The sequence below is a fragment of the Sander lucioperca genome, chromosome 11 (genome assembly GCF_008315115.2).
Source record: "Sander lucioperca isolate FBNREF2018 chromosome 11, SLUC_FBN_1.2, whole genome shotgun sequence".
NCBI lineage: Eukaryota > Metazoa > Chordata > Actinopteri > Perciformes > Percidae > Sander > Sander lucioperca.
In genome coordinates this window covers 5105391-5128594 of record NC_050183.1, presented here as the reverse complement: position 1 = coordinate 5128594, position 23204 = coordinate 5105391, and the positions used below count along the sequence as shown (strand labels likewise).

Genomic DNA, 23204 nt, shown 5'->3' with positions numbered 1-23204 from the left:
AACTTCTACTCAAGTCACTTTTTTCATAGAGCACTTGTACTTTTACTCACGTCTGGGTCTCTAGTACTTTATACATGTCAGTCTGAATATGACAGACACTGTAGTGTGTGGTAACTTAATACGTACCAAAAAGCATATTGGATCTTCGTAATGTCTTCACAAGGTTAGTTTTATAATGCTGAGCTTCCTATGACTTCAGGTCCTTGGCATTCTAATTCTCTATGTAAGGGATAATGTAAAGCGAACCGGTCATTATTGCGAATTAGAACCCCGACAGGGTGATGAATCAGCCTGAAGAGCTGATGAGCACTGCTCTCCGGCAGAAGCCAGGTGGCCCCGGTGAGTACGAGTTAACCATGGAACTAATTAATGCTCTGTTAGCACCTTTTCCATTAGCACTGTTAGCGATCCCTGATTCCTCCACCCTCTCTGTCAATTTGATCCGCTGAACAGCATAATGAGCTCCGTATGAGCACAATTATTTAAATTTAAAAATGGTCCAAGTCAATGATCTGAACTCCGTCCACGGCAACAGTCTGTTTGTTGTGTTCACGTAATACATACAGTATACATATATACACTTCTAGTCCTATTATTCAGGATGCCTGTTTTACGTTGCACATTTTGACACTGAAAGGCCACCGTAGTAGTGCACTGTTTTGTTTTCGTTTCCAGAAATAAACGAGTGAGTTGATGCATTGAAAGTTGAGACTAGTCGTTATTTTAGCAACACAACATTGGCGACGAGGATGGCTAATTCTGATCTCTGCCACCTCCAAACTATTTTCTTCCCCTCCTTGGCGAACCTGTCGTTCCTTGGAATCAGTGGAAAACGTCTTTTGAACTGTACCTTTTAGCCATTGGATTGGATAATGCTGCTAGCACGAGGAAGCGCGCTATCCTACTGCACTTGCTGGGAGTGGAGGGGAACAGGATTTTCAACACGTTCAATGGTACTCTGGACACTTACAATGCTGTCATTATGGCTTTGACTGGACATTTTGTGAAGTCACAGAACATCCTCTTTCGGCAGCTGGAGTTCAGACAAAGATGTCAGCGCCCTGGTGAGTCTGCTAGGCAGTTTGTAGCAGATTTAAAAGCCTTAGCACAGTGCTGTAATTTCGGCGTCATGAGGGATGAACTTACTCGAGACCAGCTCATTGAAAAAACGTCTAATTCCAGAGTTCAGGAGGAGTTGTTACTCAAAGATGCAACACTGTCACTTGATGATGCACTAACACTCGCCTTACAGGTGGAGGCGGCAACTCAATGTGCTGCTAAAATAGTAGAAAACAAGTCTCATACTGCCGTTATGGAACAGCCAGTGCAACAGCTATCAAGCTCAGACAACCTGGCCGACCCTGCTGCTATACAGGTCGCGCACCCCCAGCAAACACGCCAGCAAACACGCCAGCAGAGACGCTGTGGGAATTGTGGCTCCACCCGTCATGCCACAAGGGCTCAGGACTGCCCTGCTAGGGGCCAAACATGCAGAAGCTGTCAGAAACCTAACCACTTTGCTAAATGGTGCCGGTTTGCTCCAGCTGACTACCCTGAACAGTCACATGACCCGGCGGTGTCAGTGCGCACCATAGGCCCCCACCCAGGGACCTTCTCCAGGTGCCCCGTATACCTGGATGGCTGCTGTGTCCCTCTTCTCCTCGACACTGGGGCCAAGGTGTCACTGCTGAATGTTGACACCTGTAACCTACTCTTCCCAAACAGACAGCTGCAGCCCCCATCCACTGCTCTCTGTGGCTACGGCCGCAGCAAAATCAACGTTGTCGGTCTACTTTACCTCCCAGTTCGCTACACCTCTACAACTGTGGACTGCTTCCCATTCCACATTACGCGCCGCAGCGAGAACATCATGGGCCTTGACCTCTTTCTCAGCCTTGGCTTTACCCTACAGGACAACAACGGAACACAAATACTACAAGTGGGTTCCCCTTGGCAACAAAGCCGGCCTGAACTGTTCAATGGCCTTGGGTGCCTCACCTCATTCACACACAAACCGCTCCTACACCACAGCATGCCTCCCGTGGTCCAGCCCGTTCGGCGTGTTCCCCTGGCTCTGCGGGACAGCGTTACACAGGAGCTCCAGCCTGATGGCATCATAGAACCCATTGATGCCTCTCCGTGGGTGTCCAACCTCGTCATCGCCAGGAAGAAGTCAGGTGAACTGAGAGTCTGCGTCAACCTTCGCGAGGTCAACAAGGCAGTGGTACCTGACAAGTACCCTCTCCCGACGACAGAAGAACTCACGACCCACTTCTATGGCTCCTGGATCTTTTCGTTGGACTTAAGTCAGGGCTACCTACAAATTCCTCTGCACCCGGAGAGTCGGAACCTGACGGCTTTTATCACCCATACTGGCCTGTACCGCTATACGAGGATGCCTTTTGGGCTCAGTTAAGCGCCAAGCTGTTTCCAGAAGATCATGTCCACAATCCTCGCCAGCTACCCCGGTACCGTGGCCTATTTGGACAACATTGTGGTACACGGGCCAGATGTTTGACACGCACAATGCCCACCTGGAACAGGTTTTTGACTCCCTCAGCCACCACCATGTCACCTTGAACACTGAGAAGTGTACGTTCTCCGCACCGGCCATTGATTTTGTCGGGTTCCATGTGTCCGCAGATGGTATCTCCCCTCTCCAGTCGAATGTGGCAGCCATCAGCGCAGTCCCCACCCCCACAACAGCCTCGCAGCTGGCTTCATTCTTGGGGATGACAGCCTACTACATGCGTTTCCTGCGTCAGTACTCCTCCGTCACGGCCCCGCTGAGGATGCTGCTCAGGCAGAATGCTTCCTGGATCTGGACTCCTGAATGCCAGGCAGGTTTTGACGAACTGAAGCGTCTCCTCACCACGTCTCTGATCCTGGCACACTTCCGGCTGGACTGCCCCACATTCGTGACCTGTGATGCGTCTGCTGTGGCTTTGGGCGCCGTTCTGTCACAGCTCCATGACGGCGTGGAGAGGCCTGTAGCCTTCGCCTCCCGGGCGCTCAGCCCCACTGAGCAGAAATACTCAGTGGGTGAGAGGGAGGCCCTCGCCTGCATTTGGGCGTGCGAGAGGTGGCATTTGTACCTGTATGGACGGTCTTTTACCCTACGGACGGACCACCAGGCCATGACAGCCCTGATGTCCACTTCGGGCAGAGGACACAGGCCCCTTCGCCTCTACAGATGGTCAGACCGCCTGCAGCAGTATGACTTTCAGCTACAATTCACGCCTGGCAAGACTAATGTTGTAGCAGATTTTCTATCCCGCCCTGCCGCCACCCAGTGCTCTGCTGTCTCTCCAGAGGATGAGGAGGAGGTAGTGCACCTGGTCCACTCACCACTGAAGGACACAGCAGCCGAGCCCGTCTTCAGCATGCTTCGTGACTACATCAGACATGGTTGGCCTGCCCGCGACCCACCAGAACTGGAGCCATACTATCGAGTGAAGCATGAACTGTCATGCTGGGGTGAGGCCTGCATCGCCCGTGGCCTCTGTGCTGTCATCCTAGTGGCCCTCAGAGGGTGTGTCTTGCAAATGGCACATCAGGGACACCTTGGTCCTCAGTTCCTGTCCTTGGAGTTCACCACCTTCCTCGACAACAAGGGTGTTACCCATATCCGGACCTCCGTCTATCACCCCCAAGCCAACGGGGGGGTGGAACAATTCAACCAATCCCTGAAAAATGGACTGCATGCTCACATGTCTGAGGGATACTCCTTGATGGCCCTCACAGACCCTCCTCCACTACAGAGCAACTGCCCACTCTACAACAGGGGTCTCTCCTGCCGCACTCATGCTGAAAAGGGAGCTTGTGCTTCCCCTGTCAAGACTCTGTCCACCAATGGCCGCGGGCCCACGGCCATGCCCAGTAGCAGTCAAGTCTCATGTCAAGAGACAACAGAGTTCCATGAAGCGGAGGTTCGATGAGAAGCACAAGGCTAAGTGGCCTGCTATCAGAGTGTCAGACTGGGTCAGAGCCCGCCGGCCCCACAGAGCTAACAAGCTGTCATCATTCTGGTCAGCTCTGTACCAGTAGGCAGTCGGCAGCTCGGCCCAGCTTCATTTCAGCTGACTGATGGTTCCCGTTGGCACGCCAGCTGCTTGCGCGGAGTGCCCTCCCCTCTTCACCAACCTCACCTGACAGGGGTGGAGCAGAGCAACCCAGCAACTGGGCCGGTGGAGCAGAGCAACCCTGCAACTGGGCTGGCCCCTCATGTGCCGGATCTCATTGCGGCACCAACCTGTACCGACTGCTCAGTGCCCCACTCCAGCTTCAGCCCCGCTGCCGGCCCCCCTTGTTCCTGAGCCCTGCCCTGTCAGGGTCTGTACACGCTTTGGGCACTTCGAAGACTTTGTTGCTACCTTTCACGTCTGAACATTCGGAAGGGGGGGGAAATGTTGTGTTCACGTAATACATACAGTATACATATATACAGTTCTTGTCCTATTACATTGCACATTTTGACACTGAAAGGCCTCCCAAGGTGTGCGCTGTTTTGTTTTTGTTTCCGGAAATAAACGAGTGAGTTGATGCATTGAAAGTTGAGACTAGTCGTTATTTTAGCAACACAAAACTGTTATACTTAGCAATGGTCTGTTAAACAAAAGTAACGGACTGTAGAATACCATGATTGACCAATCAAAATCAAGTATTCAACAATGCTGTGTAATAAACAAATTTAAATATTGTTCATATTGAATATACCATGGTCAGGGTGAATACTCAATTTTGATTGGCTGCAGGGTAGTAATTGAAAAACTCAGGAGCAGCACAGCTCTTATTCACAAACGTGAAGAAGGTTCATGATAATTAGATGACTTACACAGAAGCATTTAATGAAATCTCAGCTGAGGAGAATTTAGGATTAAACGGTACAGTGTAGTGCCATCCCAATTTCTGAAGTTCCTGTCATTACTGTAGGTGTATTTAAACTCGTGCTGGTTAGCTGGACCTTCAGTGTAAACAAAGATATTGCAGGCGCCATAAATACATATGCTTATGTAATCATTAACCCAAACATAAATAAGTAAAGCCTATTATATCCTTAGGTGTGTGTGGAAATGTGTGTATGTGTTAAAGTTATTGTTTGTAAGATTTTCATGTAGTTAATTGTCAAGAAAGTACCTATCTACCAAAAAGTTAGTTAAAACAATGGTAATTGAGCATTTGACCCACTAATGAAAGTGCTTGCATTTGCTGCTTTGTCAAATAATACAATCTAAGTGTCTGTGGCAACTTTCCGCCCTAAATTTAATTAAATGGAGCGCACCGTTAGTGATGCTTTTTATTTCAGTCAGCAGATGTTGGTTTTCTCCCATCTGCCCAGGTGGAGCTTGTCACTGCCAATGCTTTCCATTGTACTCAGAAATTGGAAACTTCCAACGAGGAAAGATGCAAAGAAACTATGTTAATTGGGCGCCTACATTTTCTTACTGCTAGTCTGGTGCTTTCTTTGTGTTGGCATTCTAAACTCCAGTCAATTCGGGAAACGTCCTCCGAGCAACTGACAATTTTTTGGAGTAAAATTCTCATCATACACTCAACAGCCATTTTAATTTCAGAGCTCACCTCCCTACATGCAACTCTTCTACCAAAACAAGTTCATTCCCAAGGATATTTTGCAGAGGCACCGGGCCTGCGTCCAAGACGATTGTGATTAGTTTAAAGAAATGCCAATAGACCACAGCACGTTATTCTCCCATTGCGGAATGTTGTGTGGCCAAGGACAAACAAAATCTAAACACAAGACATTCCAATTCATTATCCTCGTAATACACAACAGAAAATGCATGATGTCTGAACATACGTATACATTTAATGAGGCAAATCTGCAAAATGGGCAAAATGGCTTCAAGACTTCAGCCCCTAATTGACCATTATAAGGCAATTCATACATGCATACATTTGTAAGGAGCCATACACTCAAATGTCCTTGGTGATAGCCTTTAAGATTGTCAAGTGTCCATTTTTTCTTTAAAAAAAAATAAAAATCACTGCACTTCATAATTTCATTTTTATAGTATATAGTTAGTGAAGTTATATATGTAACATAGTTCATAGTTCAAAATAGGTCCTTCTACGAGCCAATCAAAAAGCATATTCAAAGCAAGCATTCAAGAGTTCATTCCACAACTAATTTGGTTCTAACAGCAGTTACAGAACTGTGCCTGATTCTGACTGATTCTGATCTAATGTTAAAAGCATGTTGTTAGCCAAAAGTCGTTCTCTATTGAGATGAAAATCGTCAGTCAAATAAATTCGGTAATAACTCATATGAGCTTTGTGCTGCCACTGACTCACTGCTCCTTGTACCCTCTGTGCACTATGTATGTATTTTGTTGCCTTCAAATAGGCCTACTCATATACAAAGTACACTGCGCAATGCTGTTTCATTATGCCCAAAGAACAAGCAGTGCATGTAATGTAATGAGTTTATGCAAATTACTTTTAGCGCCACCATTTGTTTTTTAAACAATTAGAAATTATATAATTTATATTATATATGCCAGGACATGCAACTTTCATTTTTGGACATACTCAGGTATACTGTATGAATAATTATTTGACTGCAACTGCGATTATAAAGACCACCGTTTATTTGAAGGTGATGTGAGAAAGCGGGGCAGATGGAGTGATTGTCATTCATCAAGAAATTTGTACACCAAACTTCCCATGAAACCACAAATTGATGTTTTTACGTTTCCATTTGTGTCTGATGTAAGCAAGCGAGATACAATTGAATGAGCTTTAGAGGTGCTGATAGAGCCAGGCTAGCTACTTCCCCCTGCTTCCAGTGTTTATGCTAAACTAGGCTAATCAACCCCCAGCTCTAGCTTCATACTTAAGAGTTGTTGGTAGTTTGGTACACTTATTAACTTTCTTGCCAAAAGTTAGATGAGGATAAATAACCACGCTCACGTCTGTACGGTAAATATGACACCCAGCAGATGTTTAGCTATGTAGCTTAGCACAAAGACTAGAAACGTGGAAATAGCTAGCCTGACTGTCCAAAAGGCAAAGACAACCTACCAATACCTCCAAAGTTCACTGATTAACATGTTTCTTTATTCCCTACAAAAACCAAAGTGTAAAAATGTAAAATACTGTCATTTTTACACTTCATTTTAAACTAAACTAGGGTGGCCAGATTTCCCTGAACTAAAACCGGGACACTTTGCGCGTGACTGTAGTGCTCGTGCACACACACACGCTTTTTAACGTGAACATGTGCCAGCCCAGGTCAGACATAGACACAGACAGTAACTTCATTATTTTGATCGTAGGCTCCTCATCTAATAAGTGTTTTTTCCTGTGAAATTAACAAAATTGCAGCAAGAGCCTTTTTCAGTTTAATGCGATTTATGCTGAGATTTTTTCTAAAAAAGATTTTTTGAAGTGTTATTTATTCCAATAACACCAAAAGAACAAAAATGATTTATTGAAAATTTTGAGCATAAACACTTAATTTCCTGCATTCTGGTGAATTTTTATGCACCTATTTCTACCTTTCTCTGAATCAATGTATGCTATATCTTTATGTGAAGAGAAACATAGATTACAATCCAAACATAAAGGAATATATATAAAGGAATATATTTCAGTAAGGCTCTCAGGCATTCTGTATTGCTTTCATGTATTTATTCTCCTTTGGATCGACTTTTCTAATTATATCTGAGTCAGCACACATGTAGCCTAGGCATCATTTACTCCTCCCTTCTCTTTTGCGTCTTTTGTTGGGGAAGTAACCTCCTTAAATGTGCATATGACAATTATTCACCTTAATGATACATTAATTTATTAATAACCCCCTGGACTGTAATATTTCAGATTTTGAGCAAGATTTTTGCTCATGTCACGGACCACTGTGGAACGCCACAGGAAATGCTACGGGTCACTGACCGATGATGACCCATTTGAACAAACTGACTCCTGTTTTCAATATAGTTTTTTACCCAGTTAAAGGCCACACCTCATATGCCGTACCTTTCCATTTTTTTTAACAGGATTTTGTGATCACCAGTATCAAAAGCTTTTTTCAGATCAATGAAAATCCCCACTGCATAGTTTTTATTTTCAATACAATTTGTTAATCTTTCAACTAACTCAATAAGTGCCATAGACGTTGATCTACCGGATCTGAATCCATACTGACTGTCTATTAGTAAATTGTTTTTGTTAATGAAATTATCTAACCTTTTGACAAATAGTTTTTCGGGTATTTTTGAGAACTGAGAAAGCAGGGATATTGGTCTATAGTTATTGAAAATATGTGAGTCACCAGATTTATACAGTTAGATGACTTAAGCTACTTTCATCTTATCAGGAAATACTCCTGTTTTAAATGATAGATTTTATATATATATATATATATATATATATATATATATATATATATATATATATACATATATATATATATATATATGGGTCAACTAGCCCATCTATTACTTTTTTACTAGAGACATATCAATGTCATCACAATCTTTGGAAGTTTTATTATTACTTTTATTTACAATCTTGATAATTTCTTTGCTTTCTACAGTTCCCAAAAAGAATGAATATGGGTTATTTTCCACATGGTCCATCACAGAGTAATTCATCCCTGTGTGATTTATGTCTTTGGCCAGTTTAGGGCCCACATTACCAAAGTAATTGTTGAATCTGTCAACCACTTCATTCATATATGTCCATGTCTTGTCATTATCGTTGAAGTTTTCCAGATAATTAAATTTATTAAGTCCTTTTGTAATAATGATGTTTATTGTATTCCATGTTCCTTGCTCATTATCTTTGTTATTATCTAGTAATTTATTATAATAATCCTTCTTACATACCCTCATTATGTTAGTTAAATTGTTTTTATATTTCTTATATTTTAACTCAGATTCTTTCTTTCTATATTTTATTATTATTCTATAACTTTCTATAAAGGGTATTCTTTTTTTTAAAGGCATTTTTAATTCCTTTGGACATCCAGGGTGTTTCTGAATATACAGAACACACATGGTAGCATGAGGCTATTACTACTTAGCTAACAGTCTGACTTCAGGGTTCTGTTTTGAATAAATTAATATACTTCAATGGAACTAAATAGATTTAAACAACAACCACTATCATATTTTACAATGTTTGCTAATTTATATATAACAATTATTGTAACAATACTCAAAAATGTTAATTTTGATTAAAAAATATGTCATATGATATTATTTCTTTAATGAGCTTGGATATTTCAGACAGTAATAACATGAACAGCACTGTTCCAGAAGTAGACCCTAGAGAATCAAGACTTGCCAAAGAAAGGGACTGGCCCTTTTTGGACTCTTAGATTCTCCTGGAGCTACATTCAGATTTCACATTGTAGAGTTTTGTGACTTCTTGCCAACAAAGATTGTAAGAAATAATGTTTAGCATTGAAGAGATTGTTGGAAAAGAGGAACAGTGTGTTGGATAGATTTTGGGTTGCTACAAGGTGACTAATTTGATTTAGCATTGATGAGCTTTCTTTTTCTATTGTTTGGTGTGTGGTAATGAATATAATAGATGAACAAACCAGTCAGTATACATTTTGCAAAAAAATTACAAAAATATTCTTTTTTAAGAAGACATGCTTCATCCGGTCTGCAATTTATTGAAATTTACAGTTCAAACACATTACTTCAGAATACTTGTATGAAACAAAGAGTAAATGATATGACTGAAGACCATGAGATTAAGCGCACTGAGCAGCGCAGCGACAGGCCAGGTGGGCTTCTGCTGTTTCGATCAGGTCAGTGCTCTTCTCATAGATGCTGCTCAGACCCTCAGAGACATTCAGGTTAGAATCTACAAAAATGGAGAAAGTAAAGCAGTTAGGTGCCGTACAACATAAGAGCTAGTATTATTCAGTTTTATTAACCAGCCGTGATTTCTTGCAGACTCACCAGCGGGCAGGCAGTGGTAGCCAACAGTGGCGGTCGTTGTCCTCACAGGCATGCAGCCGGCCAGGCAGCGCAGCACAGGCTCAACAGAGTAGCATTTGGACTCTTGGCCATGGAGGACCACCTGCTTCTCCAGCTTCACAGATTCAAGCTTCATGTAACACTCTGGAAAAGGGTGAAAAATGAAGGTAAGCACCAAAAATATACATCATATAGCAGTCTTTATTAGGTTCTTTATATGCTTCATTTTACCATTCAGAGTATAAATGTTATTTTAATAGGAAGGGTGAAGCAGGTACTGTAAGTATTACCAGAGGCATCCCGGCAGCTCTTTCCAGACAGAACCCAGGAATGAGCGTAGCTGACTGCGTTCTTGGTCAGGCGTTCGTTGGGTGTGCGGTACTCCTGTCTGATTTCTCCGTCAGCCTTTCCACAGAGTCCACAGGTCTGTCCTCTCATCCAGTCCACAACTTTGACCTGGGAAAAAACAGTTAAGCGTTTGCTCCATTACCAGTATGGAGATTAATAAATCTAAATTTAAGTAGTCCGATTTTTTTGTCTCACCTTCAGCTCGTTCAGATCAAGGTAGACCTCCTGGAGACCATGGCTGGGAGCATGGAGCGCAATGCCCTCACCTCTCTGTATGATCTGAATTTTGCCTAAAATGCAAATTATATATAAATATGTTATTTTATAACTTTCAATACATTGAATAATTGTAGCATGTTAAATTTAAATTATTAAAAAAAAACCTGTGGGATGCTGATATGGCAGGTTGCTGATAGGGATTTCTACTCCGTTAACCTTCACTATGATAACACTGCCCTTCGGATGCAGGTCCACATCACTGTTGGAAAACAATTGAAATATATGTATTACAGTTTTTTTCTGGATTGGTTGTCTTTTTGGTCGACAAGTCTTCCAATAAAGATATAAATACTTGCTGTTCATACATGTTTCCGATCTTCACATTGATCTGGTTCTGTTCCTCTGTTTGATCCCTCTTCAGTAGAACAATGAATTTAAGTTCCGGGGTACAATCCTGAGCCAACACCTGGGAGCAAGAGTGGGGCATCTCGTTCTTGTATTTCCTGTTGTTGAATGTGACCACTGTATCTTTGACCATGGAACACTCAGCTGCAGTGGAAAGCAAAAGATGAATTAGTAAGTTAGCTATTTAATGATCAGCCTGACAATTCAGTAAAACATGTTTCTTTAAATGTTTTCACCTGCATGAGCCTTGGTGAGCATGTAGGAGAGCTTGTCAGCCCAGTTGCTTTGGTAGGATTCTAGCTCAGCAGCAGTGTGACCGATTGGCAGAGCAATAGGGAAGTGCACACCAAATATGTATAATGTCCTCTGTAATATAAAAATATAAGAAACGGTTGTGAAGTGGTTAGAAAATGGATGACAAAATATGATGCAGACATTTCCTGTATGCAAATAATGGGCAATAAAACTGCACCTTTGGTGTCTTCAGCACAACATTCAGGCTTGTCTCAGAAGCAGCAGCCACAGACAGTCTGATCTGATTACGAACATTTTTTGCCTTTGCCAGGCTTACTCCATATTCCTTAGCGACGCGGGAAATGTATTGAGAGAGCCTAGGTAAACATAAAAGTAAAGGTTATTTAAGATTTTTTTTAAATCAATATATGGTAGATAGGTGTGTTGGAAAATGAACCAAAAGAAAGTAATGAATTCCCAAACACGTCTTCATCCAGGATGCCTAATACTTATACAGAATACCATTTTTGAAATATGCTTAGTTTGTGACATTACCGTGTTGCATAGCACATCATGCTCTTTGGAAGTTTGTCCCAGGCAACCTTAACGCTGACTGCAGGGTCTTTACCCACCAGACCAGTCTCAGCCGTGATCTCAGTCTGGTATTGTTTGCACTCAATGCCCCAGGCAATCTTGGCCTAAGATAAATTTAAATTAGAGTTAACATCTCAAGCATCACACAGATGTCTAACAACTGTTGCTAAATCACCAAATCAAAGTTTTTACCATCAGCTTGTGGTAGCTCAGCATCACACCATCGGCACAGATTCTCCATTGGTCATTCTCAGCCAGGTTGGCAATAATGACCTGAAGTCTGGCAGTAGCTCTGTCAAAGTAAGCTGCAATCTGATATCCCTGAACCTTGTGGTCAGCTCTCACGGCGCGGATGAGAATAGTTACAACAGGAGCGACAGCATTAGAGAGGTACTTGGCCTTAAAGTGAAAACCAGAGATTGATATTAATGAAAGTTTAGATTTTTCCCACCGAATACAAGAGACTGTAAATGACTTGGTCTAATGACTTACCTTATTGTAGATGGCCTCGAAGCTGTAGGCACTGCTCTTGTTGTTGGCACGGCCTGTGGAGAAGCCATGCTGCAAACAAAGAAACCATACATTAGCCTGTTCCAACATGATGTACACAATGTGGCTGTCTCATCAATCTGATAATTACCTGGTGGATGTGGTTCTTGATAAACTTCATTTCGTACAGTTGTTGCTGCAATAGAAACATTTGTAGATTAGTTCTTTCACATGTTTTTGATTCTACTGGTTTTTTTACATGATCTGAGGTAAAGCTGTCTCACCTTGGACAATGATCTGGACCTGGAGGACCTGGAGGACCTGGAGGACCTGGAGGACCTGGAGGAGCTGGAGCTGGAGGAGCGGCTGCTGGACACGAGAGAAGACTGGCTGCTTGAAGCACTGCTGGAGCGTGAGCTGGAGGAGCTGCTCAGTCTCTTTGATGCCTTGCCGACTGCCTTGCTCTTGGAGCGAGAGGAGGAGCTGGAGGAGGAGCTGGAGGAGGACTTGGATGATACGGAGGAGGAGCTGCTTGAGCAGGAGCTGCTGGAGCAAGAGCTGATAGAACGAGAGCTGATAGAACGAGAGCTGCTGGAGCTGGATGACACTGCTGTGCTGTTCTTCAGACCAGGAACCAGGATTTTCTTGAGTTTCATCAGGACGTTTTTGTCCTCAAGAATTTCCTCTTCCTCGCTCAGGTTAATCACTTTGAGGATCTTTTCTGCTGCCCTATCTCCAACCTGAACCTCAATTTCAATCTTCTCGACGACTGGTCCGGCAGCTGCAACCAAATAGATAAGTAGATATCTTACTTTTTAGCAACTTCTTACAAAATTACTTATATTAGTAATTTGATGTCATCCATTTTACTTGCCTGGAGCAACCTCAACAATGACCGCATGTTTTCCAATTATGGTGTAGAATGGGCAGTTTTTGATGAAGGCTGCGTTGCGAGATTCAATCTCAGTGCACGCCTTGATTCCAAAGGTTTCGATTACAGCACACATTTTCTTTTCAAAGGCCTTGCGGACAATTCTACTTGGCAGGTCAACAGGAAGGATTTCAGATGACACTGACTGTAAAAGCACAACAGAGGTCACCACATTAATTTGGAGCGGGGTTAATGTTTGTGTCGGAAAATGTCATTGAATCAAACTCACCATATCACCAGCCAGAGAGGATGCAAAGGATGAAATCTTTGAAGAAAAGGTTTCCCTTGATGTCTGTGCTGTAAATTCTTCTGGAACCACTGGTGTGATTTTGGCAGCTGCAAGGTCTTCCACATTTCTTGCAACAGCAAAAGTATCAACACTGTTGGAGGAAGGAAAAATAGTTTTAAGAAAACAGAATTTGGGGTGACTGGGTGATAAATGTCACTTGGTGACAAGGAATAGTACATACAATACAGTTGCAATCTTATCGATGCCCTGAACAGGCAGGAGCTGAAGCTTGAAGTTCCCCTTAATCATGTCAATTCTTGCTTCCATCTTTGCAGGAACAATTGTGTGAACTCTGGCTCTTGACATCAGAGCAGCCTGGACGAAAGCAGTATTCACTCCCATAACTGCATAGGTATGCATGGACACACTGCAAGGGAAAGAAACAATTTTTAGTAGGATTTTCCTAAGAACATTTGTTTTAAACTGATGAGAAGAATCTTAATAAGTTATCAAGTAAGCTGCACCTAGATTACCTTGGAGTAATGGCAGCCCTGATGTTGATGTCAGACTTCAGAAGCTGGGCAGCATTGAAGTTTTCAGGCAGAGGTGGTGTCACAGTGGCTTGGACTGTGAAAAATAACATTTTCACTATCTGTATAAAAAATGTCTCAAACCAGCAACAGTTAAAGGTATAATATGTAAAATTTTCCTAAAAAAACAATAGTATAGATTAATAAAAAAGTAATCTCTCAATCATCACTTATGACCCACAAGAAGTTTGTGGTGGATTCTGTATCTACAGAGAACCTGCCCTCTGCGTCAGCAAGGAGCCTTTGGGCCCCACGTGGCCAATAAGAGCGTTCAGGTTGTGCAACCCGTTTTTATTCTTAACCGCTGCTTTACCCCTCGGCGTCTCATACCGCCGAACCGGTTTTACGACACAAACAGACAGGATGAAGCTCTACATCATCTCATAATCCGGTAATGGGACACCTTCCTTCAGAAGTGTGGGTTTGTTTATTTGTGCTTTATAAAATAACCACCATGAAACAATTGTTCGGCGCTTCCTCTCTTCATTCTCTCTCTCTCTCTCTCTCTCTCTCTCTCTCTCTCTCTCTCTCTCTCTCACACACACTGACTCTCAGTTGGGGGGAGGGGCCAATTTTAAACACTATGTTTACAGATCAGTACATATTATATCTTTAAGCTCCACAAGTGCAACTTACGTTCAACAGAGGCAGCAGCCACAGCAGCAGTATAGAAACTGAGCTCCATGGGCAGACCAACGGTGGTGGGAAAGATGCGACGAACCTCAGCAACCAGCATTGGTTTTGTCAAATGAAATGCGAACCCAGACATCACAGCATTCAAAGCATTCCTGCCATAAGATTGGATTGCTGGTCCAGTGGCAAGCTGTAAACACAAAATTGATTATAGGACATCAAATATTCACTTCATAACTATTGATTACTTAGCAGGTAGAAGACTAGTTACAGTAGAATATGCCATACCTCAATAATCTGATCAATAATGGCTTTGTCAATGTTGGCAAATGCAATTTCCTGTCCAAAGAATTTCACATACACAGAGGCCAGGGGCTGGCTGGAAGGATGAGCCCTCCACTCAGAAAGCTGTGCAAAAAAGAAAACAGTTAATAAACTGTATATGTGTTTTGATTACATAATTCATTTTTATATATCTATATATAGATATATAAATATATTATCATCATCTCTTGAACTTACAGCCTTTATAACTTGTTTAATCTTCGTCATCCTGTCAACATTCTCGGGAGACTTTTGTATTTTCAGAAGGGCCTCCTGCATTCCCTCAGTTCTTACTCCAAGCTGAACAAAGGAAAATTATTTGATGGGTTAGTATTTTCAAAATGATTACTAAAAATATAATGTGCAAGGTGCATATAGCCAAAATAATGAAGCTTGTTGACAGAAAATTTGAATCTGTTACGTTAAAGTTAGGATTCATGGCATTGGTAAACAGCCTGAGATGTAGACAGTAATTCCAAAGGCTAGCTAAGTTTCCTTTTGCTGTTATGATTTGACACATTTGCATTGTGCAAGGGTGTATAAGATGGGAGTGTTACATGCCAGATATATGAGAGCCTTTGGTTCTGTTAATTAGCTATGTAAGACATGATTGTCATACCTCAAGGACATCAGCATAAGCTCCTGCAAAGTAGGTGCGAGCTTTGGCCACAATGGCTCTTGGAAAAACAGTTGCAGCATCGTTAACATAGAAGGCGCTAGCAGCAGCACCCATCATCCAGGGGTCTGTAGGGCAAAATATGAGAACCATCAAAACCCATGTTTTAATCTAAAAACTCTGACAAATTATTATCCTGTAGTGCTCTTACTGTGGTAGGTATCTAAATAGAAAGCTCTGCTGAAGCGATAGCTCATTCTGTCGAATTTGGGGCTAAGGATCTTCACAGCAACATTACAGGCAGCAGCACTGAAAGTAGAACAATAAAATCCATGAGATTATTGGTGCTGACATGTTTAAATAGAAAACCAAAACCTGCTAAATGAAATATTATGTATAAGTTCTTACACAGAGGCAAAATCAGGAGCGGTGTTCTTGGTCATGGCTTTCATGTAAGAGTAGACAAAGCTAGCGACCTGCAGATTTTTTTCTTTCAAGAGGACATTGGCGAGAGTAGCCACTAGACCCATTGGCAGCTTGGTCTCAAACAGTACGATAGCAGCAACCATTCGTAGCTCTGGGTGGAGAGCCTCGTCCATGAACAGCTGAACAGCCATTTCCTGGATCTAATTCACAAAGATGAATGTTATAAATAAAACATGTCTTAAGTGTAATCATTCTTAGTAATGGAAGGAATCGCAAAATGTAGTCTCACCATCTTGGGCTCCTTCTTAGCAATGTTCCTCAGGGCCAAAACAGCATCAATGTGAACTCTGTGTGGCAGGCCAGCAGCAGCACTTCCAAAGCCTGGCAGGAGCTTCATGATTGGCTTCAGGCTGGCAGGATGTCCAGCATTACCCAGGACTTTGAGAGTGACAATGACCTCCTCAATTTCACCTCTGGCAACAGCCTGGATAGCAAGTTCATGGATGGGCTGTGGGAGCAACAGAAAAAAAAAACATTTGTGTCACTGATGTAATATAAAATATGTAAAAAAAAAAAAAAAAGATACATACCCTCACTAGCTCAGCTGGGCAAGTTGGGTTCTCTGCACAGTATTTAGCAACCAGGGTGCCGTAGCCCAGCATGACAATCTCACGCAGAACTGGGTTTTCTTGTATCTTGGGGTTCATGGCCAGGTCCTGAGGAGTGGTGAAAATAAAGAACTGATTATGTGTCCCAGTTCTCACATCATTACAGATACTCAAGAAAACTTTTAACATTGACTTGCCTCGGCAAGCTTGATAACCTCCAGGTCGGCTGTCACCATGTGGACAGATGCCAGAAGTGCTTGAGCAGCTTCGGCAATAGTCACCTCCCCAGCGAGGAACTTCTCCTTGAAGAACGTCAAAGCAGCATGAGTACCAATGGCAGGGACAGCATTTAGGATCCAGTGCCTGGGAAGGAGAAATGTTATATTATTATATTATCCATGGCATGTTTTTTTCATGGCTCTTCTCTGAATAGAGTCGCAGTTACCTGTAATCGGCTTTAGCTTTGAACCGAGTCCAGAGGGCCTCAATACTCTCAAATCTGGCCACACGCAGCAGCTGGATGAGCTCAATGAATTTCAGAGGAGCATCTTCGTGGACCATGGCCACATTGAAAGTCACCAGGTGGTTTAGAATCTCAACAATCTGTCAGTAAACAAAACATGTCCCATCTTAAAATTTGCTGCCACAGGATGAATTCTAAAAACAAAGGGAATCTTTCCTGAAGTACCTGTGCCTCGGCATTGGTGATCCTCAGAAGCTGGATGGGTGTCTGGAGAAGCTCGCTGTCAAACTCGTACTGCAGGGATCCACGGGGAACATATGGAACATCAGCTCTGATGTGCCCCACTGCGGCCGTCACGATCTCAATGAAGGTCAGGATTTGCCTGTGATTATACATCAGCACTACATCAATGTGCAGTGACATTTTGTGCAGAGTATAGCACTGACGTCACTGTTATTGCACTCTTCTTTTTCATTTAAACCACATACTTAGCCTCCATCTGGGCAGCGCCATTCATGATGTTGAAAGGTGAGAACTGGATGAGCTCTGTAGCAGTTGCCTCCAAGATCAAAGCACCTGTGGCTGCTGGCTTCATGATGTAGCTAAAAGCATCGGCTCCGTTCAGGGTCTTTCCTCCCTGCATTGACAAGACCCACAATATTGTCAAACCAGAGGTGTCCAGCAGTGTACTGTATTAAAGAATATGAAGTGAGAGGGAATTGCACTTACAGCCTCACACTCAGCACATCTCTCTGTGTAAGCCAAGCCGATGTCCTTAATGATTCTCTCCTGGCAGTGGTTCAGGTCCTTAGTCTTGGTCAACAGGATGCGGTCAGCCTTTGCGTCCTCACTGATGATGTAGTGGGTTTTACACACACCCTGTACTCCAAGCTAGTTCACAAAAATCCAAACAAAGTTTTTCAGTTCAAGCAATGTGGCATTTTGTGGGTGGAACTCTATGAAAATGAGTTATTTATACCTCTTGCAGCTCATAGACGTTCTGAGTCTTCTTGATATTCAGCTGGAACATGTTGAGGATTCCTCTGCAGACATTCAGGACAGTTTCAGAGACGCCAGCTGGTGCAAACACTTTGCCGACAACACCGTTTGCATACTCAAACTTGATGGGTGTCGAAAGCTGAGCAGCCAGAGCTGAGGTGAGATTGGTGGCTGGGATGAAAGCATCTTTGGGCCAGATGCCACTGTACTCAAAGATTTCCGGGTCTACAAGCTGTAAGGAGGAGTGACAGTTTAAGTGAGTTGAACACTTGATTGTTTATAAGCCACATAGAAAATCTTTATTCTAGTTCACTGACTAACTCTAACCCTAGTTATTCATGTTGTTTACCTTCAGCACAAAGGTGTCGGCTGCTGCGGCACTGATTAAAACTTTGCTGATGACTTTCACTCCGGCGCGTGCCAGACCATCCTCAGGAAGGCCGCCCATAACAAAGGCCTCATATTTGTAGACGTAGGTCTTTCCAGTGGCAAACTCTGGAGCTGCAATAATAGATAAGAAAACAAACTAGGGAATTAAGTTGAATTTCAATTACATCTTAAAACTGAGATTTAGAAATGTTCTATATTTATACACCAAAATTACATTTTTAACGTAATAGAATAACAACTTACCAAAGTTGACCTGGTAACCCGCTACAAAATAGGAAAAAAAGGTTATTTTATGTCCTCAGGGGACAAAATGAAATACAGTAATTATCAAAAACAGTAGAAAGAGAATTGATAATGTTTAAAAAGTGGTTTGATATTAATATGTTATCACTAAATGAAAATAAAACAAAATCTGTAGTGTTTGGTAGTGTCAGGGCTGATTGTGGAATAAAACTGAATTTAAATGGAATTGATATTGAAAGAGTATATGAAACTAAATTATTGCTGGTGATTATAGATAATAAACTGTTGGAAGCCATATAGAAAATGTATCAAACTGAATTATCTAAATCTATTGCTTTTCCTCTTTTTTCCAAATTGTATTTATTAACTGACAAGTAAGTTGGTAAAATGTTTCTTTATTTTTTTCTTATTTTTCTGCTCTAGCATTGGTTATATATCAACATTACACTGTCAGCAAGTGCAGTACTTGTCTTAATAATTTCAGTTATTTTTTTCCTAATATAACACAATATCAGTGGAGAATTGATACCTTGTACTTATCTACATGAATATGATCTCATTCTACAAAAAGAAACATTTATTTTTAAGTTAAACCTAAGTTGATTTAGTTTAAAATAAAAAATAATGAATAAAGATTTACTTACCAGCAAGGGCCACAGTGAAGGCTAGCACAAGCACCCTCATGACTGGTGATAGTGGACGACTGCAACCAGGGGCTTCCTTATAACCACTTTTTGCTGGGTGTGTGCCTATTAAAATGTATCATTAACTAAATATCGGCTTTCATTGTCATTAATGTTAACATGCCCTGACCCTGCAGATTAGACAAATGAAGTAAAACATGAAGCAAAAATGTCACAGTCATAAGTTATCTTAACCTGATTCTTGGCTTCCCTTGCACAAACAACCCAATGTCCAAAATCCAAATAGGTTTTCTCTCATGTGACACCCCATATATTTACAGTAAACAGATGAAATGCAATTCTATTTAGTATTTCACAGTATTACACATTCATATATTAATCTATACATATTTAACCTAAATACATTTCACTACACAGATATTGTATATCTAATGTGTCTTATTATTCAATAAATGGCCAAAATTAAATTGTTATAGTTTTGAAGCATCCAATGACTTAAACTCACATACATTACTGATAAAAACATTATAGTGAAATAAAACATTGTAAAAATGCTATAATACAATTGTTTCAGTTGCTTAAACATGTGAATGTTCCAGTCTTTTAAAAATATGTCATTGTGTCGTCACCTGCAGTTTTATCAGTTCAACTGTTGACTCTCCAAACAACTCTCCACCATTTTTTAACTTAACTTTCATCCTCAGTGTTTCAGTATCATCACATTGAAAATAAAATTGCATCAAAATCAAGTCAATATGATGATGCCTTTCTTACTATTCATTTTCAAGTACTTTTTATCACTATATCATGCAAAGAAGTATGCCCTGCCAGCAAGACACCACACATTAATATAAACCAGACTCACAATGTGATGCACACATTTTAAAATGATACCACCAACTGCCCAGTAAATGAGTAAAACTAGAATGAGAAGATGAAATTGCTGACATTGTGCAATGGTTAGAATGAATAAACTGAATGTTGCTGCTTTTTAAAACATTTTCCTCTCTGGTTTTACCAAACCACTAACTTGACAAATGTACTGTAACGTAATGTAGTTTTCTAGAGTAATATTACGGCTTACCCCTTTATGTCAGAACAAGATATTCAAAAAATGTGTCTTAAAGCATAGTGGCCACATTGGTGACATTACTGATCCATGAAGGCTACCACATGGTCTGGATTGGTGAACAAAAACAGTATTCTGAAGCTTTGCTTAAATTAGTGCGAAGAGGAATGATATTCAATATGTAGGGGTATGGTTTTGTAGAAAGCAAAGTGCCATGTAGGCCTATGTGTAATCAGATAGCTTAAGTGACTTTCAGTAATGTGTCCTCAGAGCTGGGAGCTTAACGTGAAGGAAAAACTCTGTGCTTCTTTCTGTTGATGCGTCGTTGAACAAGGCATCTAAACTATAGTGCTACACTGAATACAGAGATGTATAGTAACAAAGTAGAACTACTTCACTACTGTACTTAAGTACTAAAAGGCTGTATCTGTACTCTACGGGAGTATTATTTTTTTCTCCTACTTCCACTTTTACTTCAGTACATATTTTCGATGAGTTTAATACTTTTACTCCGATACATTTTTTATGTGCTGCATCGTTACTCGTTACAATTATAAAAATGTTACGAATCATTCCAAACCCACATTATCACTGCCAGAGCGGTAGATGGCTCTGTCACCAAGTTTGATGAAGCTGTCTCATCATTGAGCGAATCAAGCAATCAAGCTGTCTTATAAGAAGACCGTGCGTGCTCCCGTTCTGCCTTTTGCTTTGCTGCCTGTCTGCATTGAGAACACTTGAGCTTTGTTAGTTTGTTTCGAGATGGAAGAACCAGAAACACCACCTTCAATACCTTCAACTTCGAGTGATCGTGGCGGTGAGGGTGATGAAGAAGACCACCCCTGGCCCTACTTAGAATCCATGTTTTCATTTGTTGGAGTGAATGAAGAATGAAGTGCCTACTCTGCCTCCCGAAATATTAACAGTTAATAGAACAAATTACAATAAAAAGGTAAATAAAAATAAAAATAAAATAAAAGAAATTAAGCAAAGGCATTACAGTCCATAAGGCATGTCAAAGTTGTTTACATACATATATTGTCTTCAGTTTACATATATTCTTAAAATAAAGTTGCATGGAAGCTTTATAAATTATAATGACAAATATTTTGAGACATCTTCACATAGAAAATAAATGTTAACACTGGAGTCTTTCAGAAGTTTCAAAGAAGCAAGGTATTCCCTCAGTTAAATTTTAAACACCATTAGGGATGGATTTTTTCTTTGCCATTTACATTTATGGATATGGTATTTACCCATAATTGTTATGATATTGTAAATTCTAAAAAATTCTTTCGGAAGGTTTTCATTACCAAAAAGAATTTGCTCTAACTTTAATTGTGTCATTTTCCCCATTTTTGTTTCCAGCCAATTCATGACATCTTGCCAGAATCTTTTTATCACTGAACAAGAGAAAAACAAATGTTCAATAGTTTCATTTTCCTGGGAACAGAACACACATGACTCCACTTCAAAACCAAATCTCTTTTTAAGCATTGCTGCTGCTGGATAATATCCATTTATAATTTTGAATTGCATTTCTTTAATTTTAGGAGGTATAGGCCATTTCATGAATTTGATGTATTTATTTGTTATTTTGTCATCAAAATGCCTTATTTTTATATTTTGGTTAAAATCATGAAATAGTTTACCTTTAAATATTTTGCTAATACAATTATTGTTACATTTTTTGCTATTCAGGGGAATTTGGTTTAGTTGCAGTTTAGGCAAATTTATTTGACTTTTGGAATAATGTAAATAGTTTTGTATCATATTTAATAGGGCTATTGGTATTGCTTTACATATCTTATTATAATCCCTTATCGAACTTTGTATATTAAATTTTGTTTTAAAATCCGTAAACCTAAGAAAATTACCTTGTTTATCTAATATGATGAAAAAAAGTGTTTTTCTACTTATTGTTATCACTCTGTTGTTCCACAAGGTGGAGCCATGTGGTGTAAAATTATGAGTAAATACCATCTTCCAGTAATGAAGAACTTGTTTATGATAATCAGACAGTTTAACTGGCAATTTGGATACCTCGAAATCGCACTTTAAAAGCGTAAACTCTAAGCCTCCCACTTTATCAAAAATGTTTTTGGGAATATGATACCATAGAGAATCAGGTTTATCTAAAAAAGCTTTTACCCAGTTAACTCTAAAAACTCCAACCATAGATTCAAAATCAATTGTTTTTAACCCCCCTTTATTACAGTCCTTTACAAGTTGTGATTTTTTAATGTAGTATGTTTTATTACGCTAGATGAATTGGTAAATTATTGTATTTGCTTTTCTTATGTTTTGTGAACTAATATATAGAGAATAGCTTGGGTAAATTAATTTAGAAATCCCTTCTGATTTTGACAATAGGTTACGTCCTAAAATAGTTAAGTCTCTTGTTAACCAATGATTTAGGGTTTTTTTTTAATTTCTTCAAGTTTCTCTGTGACATTTTTGGATTCTCTTATTACCAAGTTTTTAGAAAGATGAATACCCAAGTATTTTACCTCAGTCTTAACTGGAATCATCTCCAAGTTTGTCTCAGTGCAATTATACAAAGGTAGTATTTCACATTTTTTAAGATTAAGGCAAAGGCCTGATGCCCTGGAGAAAACAGAAATTACATTTAAAGCCTTCTGAAGAAATGATTTGTCCTTTAGAAATATCACTGTATCGTCAGCAAATTGGCTTATTTTCAATTCGGTGTCACAAACTTTTATCCCTTCACGGTCTTTGTTAATTACTACAAAATAAGCCAAAAGCTGCGTACAGAGAATGAATAATTTTGGTGAAA

The 23204-nt window shown here is 40.7% G+C and overlaps 1 protein-coding gene and 1 long non-coding RNA gene across 2 annotated transcripts; one reads left to right on the top strand and one right to left on the bottom strand.

The window, feature by feature from the left end:
* Positions 1-2051: 2051 nt before the first annotated feature.
* On the top strand, positions 2052-5731 carry LOC118496312. The gene is made up of 3 exons (XR_004898864.1): positions 2052-2062; positions 2174-2177; positions 5659-5731. It is a non-coding gene; the product is annotated as an uncharacterized LOC118496312 (long non-coding RNA).
* Positions 5732-9629: 3898 nt separating this feature from the next.
* Positions 9630-19414, bottom strand: LOC116055328 (vitellogenin-2-like). The gene is made up of 34 exons (XM_036007566.1): positions 19339-19414; positions 18695-18715; positions 18411-18562; positions 18042-18293; positions 17792-17953; positions 17551-17699; positions 17288-17444; positions 17045-17202; positions 16797-16962; positions 16582-16707; positions 16281-16499; positions 15974-16191; positions 15777-15874; positions 15569-15693; positions 15148-15249; positions 14914-15033; positions 14629-14815; positions 13936-14029; positions 13644-13829; positions 13403-13553; positions 13117-13318; positions 12527-13023; positions 12394-12438; positions 12246-12314; positions 11946-12152; positions 11715-11857; positions 11398-11536; positions 11162-11291; positions 10886-11069; positions 10685-10779; positions 10497-10591; positions 10244-10409; positions 9936-10097; positions 9630-9837 (listed from the first exon to the last, which is right to left on the bottom strand). The coding sequence occupies exons 1-34, from the start codon at positions 19376-19378 to the stop codon at positions 9725-9727; spliced, it is 5130 nt and encodes a 1709-aa protein (XP_035863459.1). The 5' UTR covers positions 19379-19414; the 3' UTR covers positions 9630-9724.
* Between the last annotated feature and the right edge of the window lie 3790 nt (positions 19415-23204).